The sequence below is a fragment of the Cariama cristata genome, unplaced genomic scaffold, assembly GCF_000690535.1.
Source record: "Cariama cristata isolate BGI_N322 unplaced genomic scaffold, ASM69053v1 scaffold24853, whole genome shotgun sequence".
In the NCBI taxonomy this organism is placed as follows: Eukaryota; Metazoa; Chordata; class Aves; order Cariamiformes; family Cariamidae; genus Cariama; species Cariama cristata.
The window spans coordinates 9966-18437 of record NW_009609318.1 but is presented as its reverse complement, the minus strand read 5'-3'; the positions used below and the strand labels follow the sequence as shown (position 1 = coordinate 18437).

At 55.6% G+C, this 8472-nt stretch overlaps 1 protein-coding gene across 1 annotated transcript in view; it reads right to left on the bottom strand.

The window, feature by feature from the left end:
• The window catches only part of LOC104159575 (cadherin-23-like), a gene marked incomplete at its 3' end in the record, with an annotated part of 17259 nt that extends 9888 nt beyond the window's left edge, over positions 1-7371 (bottom strand). Inside the window, 11 exon segments of the mRNA XM_009697516.1 lie at positions 3-136; positions 369-572; positions 661-786; positions 1684-1786; positions 2313-2420; positions 2601-2810; positions 3056-3189; positions 4069-4249; positions 6457-6576; positions 6659-6880; positions 7261-7371. Coding sequence (XP_009695818.1) covers positions 3-136; positions 369-572; positions 661-786; positions 1684-1786; positions 2313-2420; positions 2601-2810; positions 3056-3189; positions 4069-4249; positions 6457-6576; positions 6659-6880; positions 7261-7371 — 1653 coding nt within the window.
• Between the last annotated feature and the right edge of the window lie 1101 nt (positions 7372-8472).

Genomic DNA, 8472 nt, shown 5'->3' with positions numbered 1-8472 from the left:
ATGTTGGCCGCGAAGATCACCCCCGTGGTGGCGTCGATCAGGAACCTGTCCTGGCCACCGCCCTCGATTCGGTAATCCAGCTGCTGGTTGAGGCCGCTGTCGGCATCCGTTGCCGTCACCTGGAGGATGGAGAAGCCTGGAAAGAGGGAACACAGCCCTCTCAAGCAAAGGTTGGAGGGCAGCAGCAACAAGCCCCCAGTCCCAAGGTAAATACCATCAAGCAACGTGGGCAGTCCCTTTTCCCAAATTTTAACTTCAACCCCATCCTGGCCAGCGCTGACGCTGGGAGCTGGATCTTGACAGTCCTGGGGGGACACCCAGATGTCCCCATCGCCCTCCCTCACATCCAGTACTGGCCCTCCTCTGACCTGGGGGGCTATTTTCCCGCAGACGGGCCGTGACGGAAGCCGGCTGGAAGACAGGGCGGTTGTCATTGTCATCCAGGACAGTCACCGCCAGGCTGGCAGTGCTGTTGAGACCCCCTACATCACGAGCCACCAGCGTGAACTCCAGGTGAGGGTCCAGCAAAGCCTCTCGGTCTATCACACCGCCAGGCTTCACCGAAACGACACCTGGAGAAGGGAAAAAGGCCGGTGACAGACACCCATGGCGGCCTGATGGCCCTGGGCAGGGGGACAGGGACCTGTGGAACGACCCCACCTGTCCTGTTGTCGATAACAAAGAGGTCCAGGGGTGCCTCCAGAAGCTGGTAAGTCACCACGGCGTTGCTGCCCTGGTCACCATCCAGGGCTAGGATGGGTCCATTGAGCACCGTGACCAGAGTCCCTGGATGGGATGATAAGGGTTAGGGAGGGTGGCAGCCCCCTGTGGAGCCCCCCGCCGTCACCCTCCCACCCTGGTGACGCATGAGGGACGGCAATGAATGGATGGAGGAGGTGACAGAGCGGGGTATCGCGGGGCACGAGGCAGCGGGGGGGCAGCTGCTACAGCCTTGCAGACCGACCCGGGAGGCCCAGGCGAGGCGGCAGGACGTCCGGCTAAAAACAAACAGACAGACAGAGCCATCATCAGAGCGGCAACATCAGCACCCTGCTGCTGAGGGCATCACCTGGAGGCACCCAAACCCTTTGCCTGGGATGTCCCTCGATGGCGGGACAAGAAGATACCCGAGGTCTTTGAGCAGGGAGGGATTTAAATGGCAGGAAGGCAAAAAAAAAAAAAAAAGAAAAGTAAAGAAAAATATTTCTAGCTCTTTGGCTGGGAAATGTCTACCTGGACAGGCTGAACTGTTTTATCGTTAACCCCCGGAGCAAGGTGGCTCCAGGTGCTGGTGATGGAGAGATGGTACCCCATCCCTTGCAGGGATGTTGGGCAGGTTGGTGCCCTCAAGGCTGTCCCAAGGGCTCGGCTCAGACCGTGGGCACCTCTTGCTGTCTGAAGCTGAACAATTCCCAAATGGGGCCAATTGCTCGCAGGGTTGTGCCTGACCTGTCCCAGGAAGGGTTTCCGCTAGCAGCATGGACAAAAGCTACGATCTCCTCAAGGCTGACCTCCTTGGGCGGTCAGCAGGAGCCCCTCATACTCAGCATCCCCGTCCCACTGACCTGCAGCCTTTCCCTGCTCAGCACTGAGTCTTGGCCACGATGGCCAGGAGACATCTCCCCTCACCTGGCCCCAAAGGGAGTCTCCAGGAGCCACATAAGGGAGCAAAGAGAGACCTACCCGGGGGTGAGTTCTCCATCACCTCAGCCCGATAGGAGTTCTGGGTGAAGAGGGGGCGGTTGTCATTCTCATCCGCTATGGAAATGACCAGCAGGTCAAAATCCTAAAGGAAAATGGGGACAAGAGGGCGATGACCGCAACGTCCTTTCCTTGAGTTCACCTCCTGCCTCTCCCACCTCCAGCTTGGTGCTGGCCAAAGTTTGAGCCTTGTGCAACATGACGCTGTGCTCCCTGGACCAGCCTGGAGGGTCTACAGGGACCCTCGCCCTGCTGCTAGGCATCCCTTCCCAGCCTGCACCCTGAGGGGTTATGCATGGGACATCTTGGCAGGGCCAAATGATGCTCTAGTGTCATTGCTGTTGTCCAGCTCTCCGGCCCAACTTTATCTCGCCTTCCATGATGTCTACTACTGTTGCATGGAGTCAATGTGCGATATTGGACTTGCCCCAAATCCTACCAGTCTTGTTCTCTGCTGGGGAGGGGGTTGCAGCCCCCTCCTTGTGACCACCAGATGCTTTTGGGGGATGGGGCTGCTATTGGAAACCCTGTGGGTAGATGCACTGCCTGTTTTTGGCCACGGCAGGACCCCCTTCTCCCACCAGTGAAGCCCTAGCAGTGTCCATAATTACCCGCCTGGCATTGCGTATGTTCTCGGGGTTGTCCTTCACCGTGATGGTCAGCCTGTACTCTGCCACCCGCTCCCTGTCCAGCGGGTGGTTTACGTAGACAATGCCGCTCTACCAAGAAAAGAGGAAGGAAATAGGTACAAGGGATGCTAGGAGCACTTCTCCCCGTGCATCTCCTACCAGGGCAAGGCTGGCAGACGGCACCCATAGGTGCCCAGGGAAGGCAGGGCTCTGGGGCCAGGAGTGCCCACCCTCCGTATCCCAGCATCCCACCCCGCCCCCGGGGCGTACGGTGCTGTTGATGTAGAAGGCATTCTCCGTGTTGCCCGCTGTTATGTCGAAGGTCAGGAGGGCATTTGGGCCCTTGTCGGCATCCCGGGCAAGGACACGGGTGACAAAGCTGGAGACAGGGGCGTTCTCGCTGAGGGTGAGGTTCATCGGGAGGTTGAGGAGCATGGGGTCATTGTCGTTGATGTCCAGTACGCGAACGCCCACCAAGATCTGCCGGGGAGAGAAGTGGTGCAGGCATGTAGCACCCATTTCCATCCCTCCCATCCATATTTTGACCCCTCCAGGCAAGGGTTGCGCTTCCCCACTCAGCCCACTACAGTCTGATGGAGGAAAGCCCCAGGGACAAGGGAAAGGAGGAGGAGGAGGGGAGGAGAGTGAAGGCAGAGACCAGGAGGAAGGAGCTGGGGATGGGGGACGGCACCCCGTAGCCCCCCATGCCGTACCGAGGGACTCACCGTAGAGCTGAGAGGGGGCACCCCCCGGTCCCGGGCAGCGATGGTGAGGTTATAGAAGGGGATGTTCTCGCGATCCAGCTCTGCATCCTTCCGCACCCGCAGCTCCCCTTCCACCGGGGAGATCACAAACTCCCCTGCCAGAGACAGCAGGGCCCTGGCTCGTGCTGTGCCGCTGCGAATGGCCCGGCTCCCCAGGGGAACGGCTTGGTTCGGAGCGAGGGGACAGGCACCACGGTGGGTTTGGGGACAAAAACTGCAGATATAGGTGGACTGTGGCAGCTAGTGACTATCCTGGATGCACTCCCAGGTACCAGCAGGAGCAGGGGATGGGCTGAATGGCCAAATAAGAGGTGCCCGTGCCCCTTGGCTGGGCCTTTCTGAAGATGCCAACAGCCCTGCAAGCACCGGCCCGTGCCCCATGATGGCCAGAGCAGGGGGGGTACATGGCACGGATCCCCCCGAGCCGAGGGGCCGTGTCCTGGTTGTTCTGGAAAAGCTTTGCAGTGGGGTCAGCTGGAAGATGGGACTGGGCTCTGCCTTCCAGATACCCTGGGCTAAGGTCACCGCCCGTTCACAGAGGGACAGCCCTAAGTCCCCATGGTTAGGGACAGCCACGGCTCGGGGGGGGCTGGAGCTACAGCTTCGCCCGTGGGGGGCAGAGCAATTCAGTCCCCAAATGCCCCACAAACCCCACAGGCGTGAGGGGACAAGGCTGTGTCCTTGCAGCTCTTGGTTTCTCTTACTGTGGTTTGGTTTTTTTTTTTTCCTTTTTAATTTTTTTGCCTTTATTGTTTAGCAGGTTTCCCCTCTCCCTTGCATAAGCCCCGGCCACCCCTTGGTCGGCCACGAACAGGTTAAGTTTCCTGTTGCTCAAAACAGGATTTCCTGGTGTCGAAAGGCTGAATTCGCAGAAGCGCTGGGAGGGAGGATGGCTTTTCTCAAACAGTTCCACCCACGCTCCCGCAAGCCAGATTCCTCCATGGGAGAGGTGATGCCCCCACATCCCAGCTCACCGAGGGGGTCCCCGGCGATGATGCTGTACTCCACTTGCCCGCTGGGTCCCGAGTCACCGTCGTGGGCCAGGAAAGTCCAGACGCGTGGGCCAGGCTGCCCTTCTGTAACGTCGAAGGGACCCTCGTAGGGCCGCGGGAAGGTGGGACAGTTGTCGTTGATGTCGTTGAGGTTCACCAGCACCTGCGGTCAGGGCGAGAGGATGGAGGGCAGTTAGAGGAAAGGGACAGAAGGGGACACCAACCCGCTGGTCACGAGCATGGGAAGCCATGGATGGGTGACATCGCAAAATGCCTCCCGTATTTCTGGCTTTGCTGGGTTCTCCAGACATCCAGCTGACAGTTCAGAGACTCAAACTCAGTTATTCCTGATCATGCCCACCCTACAGCGACACTATGAAACTCCAGCCGCGTACAGCTGGGGCTCTTGTCAACCTCTGTGCCACACACCATGACGGAGAAGTCAACACAAAAGCCAAATGTCCTCCACATTCACATCCTGAAACCCAGGTTGGATAGACAAAGACCACAGACACGGACCTGACCACCAAAGCCATGCGTTGGGAGATACCTGATGTCTGCAGCCAGCTGCACGCTTACCCACTCCTTTTCCTCCACCAAGGGCTTCGTTCCTAATGCTGAGTAAACTTTAAAAAATTTGCAGCATGCCTCCTTATTCCAAGACAAAACACCACCAACGCTCTTGGCGCGTTTCCCCTCTTAGCATCCCTTCCTACAACACACTTAGCTGGCTAGAAGTCAACCCTGCAGAGCTCAGAAGGGGAAAGCATCAACAGTTTTAGGACAGTGCAGACCACGAGGCTGTTGGATCCAATGAACACGAGTCTCGTTTTTAACCTGAGTCACACTACATAGAGGACATTTATATAGCTCCATACTATATTGCAAAGAGGGTTATCCCCTTGTTAGGCTTCAGGGAACTTGCGCAGCGGAGGAATGCTGCCTGAGGAAGAGAGTCTTCAGTGGCTAATAAAAGGTTGAGCTTTGGTGGTACGGATGGTGACGAGAAAGATGCTGCAAATGAGGAGCTTGCCAGCCTCCTGGGTTAAAGGACAGTAAAATCCATCAGACGGGCATTTGTTAGGGCTAAACCTAGGCTTTGCAGAGGAGTGTATCTCAATCTGCTCCGTTTCCTAGCAGTGGAGAAAACAAACACTGGCATGTCTTATCAGGGTGATGGATTTCCCATCACTTGGGATCTTAAATAATCACTAAACCTTCTTCTAAAAGCTAGGTTTTCATATGGTGCTGGCAGAAACTCCCCGGGCCGTGTAGGCAGGATGTTTCCTATCCCTTCTAGCTTCAATACTTGCGGCTGAAGGGGTTTCCAAGTTCACTTCTTTGCTTGGGCCAAGAGCAGGGAAAGCTCTGCCTTCGCCTGCAGCACGCCGGCCGTTAAACCCCAGGTCTCAAGGTTTCCGCTGCAGTTTTCCTGGGCCAGCAAGGCATCTCCAGCAGTATCAGATGCACACAGCTGAAGGCTTCCCATCTGCCCAAGCGCAGAACACAGCGCTGCCAGCCTTGCAGGGACAGATTTTATCTACAGAAATCTCCCACACTGGTATCTCCCCTTCAGTTTCTCTTTTTTTTTTTTTTTCTTTGCACACAGGAACTTAGCCCCTTTTGGGGGATTATCAAACCTTTGGCACGATACCGGGGTGAGGCATAATGGTCCACGATAGGGAGCCAATGCAGAAGATCTAACTAATCCCTTCCACTCGCAGACCCCAAAATCAACCTGGTCATGGACAACATCTGCTGTACAACCTGCCAAATTCTGGTTTCGGTCACAAAAATAACCAGTGTGTTCAACTCCTGCAAAACATTTGCTTTGGAGCTGCTAATCTGTATCTGCCCTCCCCACATTTTGAGTGGTGCACTAAGTTCAGGTCACCGTGGTCTAGGGAAAATGGAAGAGCTGTAGAGAAAAGCAGGAATAATTTAAATAACCTCCCTACAAGGAATGAAAAAGGAATTTTAAAAGCAGATCAATAATATAAGAACATAAAGCTGAAGCAGAAATTAATGCTATAGCAATGCTTTACTATCTACTGTCCCTTCAAGCAAGAAGGACCAAAGGGACATCTAAAGAAAACATAATGCAACTTAAAAGCAGTTCTGGGAATTTCTTCTGTTTATGTCTTTGCAGGACCAAATAATCGGGCTAATTAACCTACAAGTGTCCCTGGCCCACCTCCGTGTTTTGCAGTCCCCATGAGGGAGCAGGGAGACAGCACATGGGCAAACTGTCTGCAGTTGGGAAAAGCAACTGGTGACCACTGGGAAGGAGATGTGAAACTGCTCGTACGAGGGGGAACTCCTCGACCCTGAAAAGACCATGGTGTTGCAATCCTGCTGGCAGGTCCCTACCGTGGCGGTCGACGTTAGCCGGCGCGAGATGATGGGGCACTGGTCGGTGGCAGTGATGGTCAAGGTGTAGCGCCCGTGGCTGATCTCGTAGTCCAGCTCCTTCATTGTGCGGATCTGTCCCTGCAAGGGGAGGGGAGAGTGGCCGGGAGTGAAGGGAGCGGGACAGGGACACATCTGGGACGGGGTTGGCACCTTTACTGACCGTGGCGCTGTCGATGTGGAAGGTACCCAAGATGTTGCCTTCAGTGATGGCATACGCAACTGTGCCGTTGGGTCCCTCGTCCTGATCCAGGGCCTGCACGGTGACGAGGGTGGCATTGAGTGTGGCAGGACCTTCATCAAGGGTCACCTCATACAGTTGCTGCTGGAAAGTGGGAGCATTGTCGTTCTCATCCAGGACGGTGACGTACACTGTGGTGGTGGCCTGTGGGACATGGGGACACGGCGTTAAGCACTGTAGAGGGATCCACTCTGCAACCCCTGGAGCTGGCTGGGGAAGGCTAGACCTGTCAAGGTCAACGACCAGTATCGGTTCAACCCTTCCGAGAGACACAAACGGGATGCAGGGCTCAAAACGAAATGAGCCGTGGCTGCAGACGCATCTCCCGGTAACGGTTGGGTACAGAGATAAACGTACAGAGATTAAATCACACCCTTGTTCCAAGCAAAGCATGTCTCTGTAGGCTGCCCCCCCCTTTCCACCCAATTTTTACCATCGAGGAGCAGCCCATGGTAGAGGGAAAGCCAGGCGCTGAACCCCATCGTGCCTTGCTGCCTTTGGAGAAGGCATGTGTGAGTCCTCACCTTGACCTTGGGGACATCTTGGTTGTTATGACCGAGGATGACAACACAGTAGGATGGAAAATACCCAGAGGCAATGCTGCCATGGCTCAGGGGAAGAACAAAAATGAGCATCTCGGACAACCGGACTAACATCCCCTCATCTACCTGCTGACCACGATTTCACTGCCGGTCAGGCTCAGCCTATCCTGACCCTATTCCACTTGTATCTGGCCCTGCACAGGCACTTGGATGTCCTTACTGAAGGCTGTCTTCTGGGCCTGTCACCATGGGGGCACACCCGGGGACAGGGAGGTGACAAAACCCTGCCACCCCGCCTAAGGGCTCGGCTCAGAGTTGGGGTCTTGGGACAATAAACCATTTTCTTGGAGTCTCTGGACTTTGTGCCTACAGCTTCCCCCAGCAACAAATTTCTTCCAGCCAAACAAGGGTTACATTTTTGACGAGAGCATCACAGACATTTGCAGTAAAAAAAAACCCACAAAGCCACATGGTAATTAGCTATTTTTCTATTTCACTGCATGCTTCAAATCCAGAGCAGGTTAGCAGCAAAGTTTCCTGCGGTTTGCAAACCTCTACCTGTCTCCAGGCTCCACTTGCCAGGGAACGCCGCTTTGAGAGGAGGTGGCCCTCAGCTGCAGCCAGAGATTTTGTGGATGCCTTTTGAATGGGAAGCGAAGCTCCGGGAGGAGTGACGTGAGTCAGCCCACGGCGTGCTTTGCTATTTGAGGGCAGAGTAAAGGCCTCCTCCTGTGAAAACGGGCTGCCGGGGGGTGGGGGGATGCTTTGCTCCCCTTTTTTTTTGGGGGGAAAGCTCCATTCCCTTCCCCAAGCTGGCACTGCTCTGAGTTATCCTTCCCTGTACCTGCCTCCTGTTCATCCCAGCAGGGTCTCTACCCACTTAATCTTCACGAACACGGGAAAAACAACTATTACAAGCAAAGTGCAGTTTGAACCAAGCTGGAAATTGGCCCCAAGGGATCGGGTCCAACCGGGAAAGGGAAGGGGACCAGCACCTAGCCCCTCGCAGCTGACCACCCGCACGTCACCCGGCACGGCGAGCATCCTCCTGTGCACCCCGAAAACGCACACAGGGGCACCAGCTTGCTCTAAGTTAACCCTGCAATGCTATAAGGGAAAAAAACCCAAAAACCCAGCAGATGCATCCACCGCTGCCCAAACAGGTGGGGATTGAAGCATCACCCGCCGGTGGGG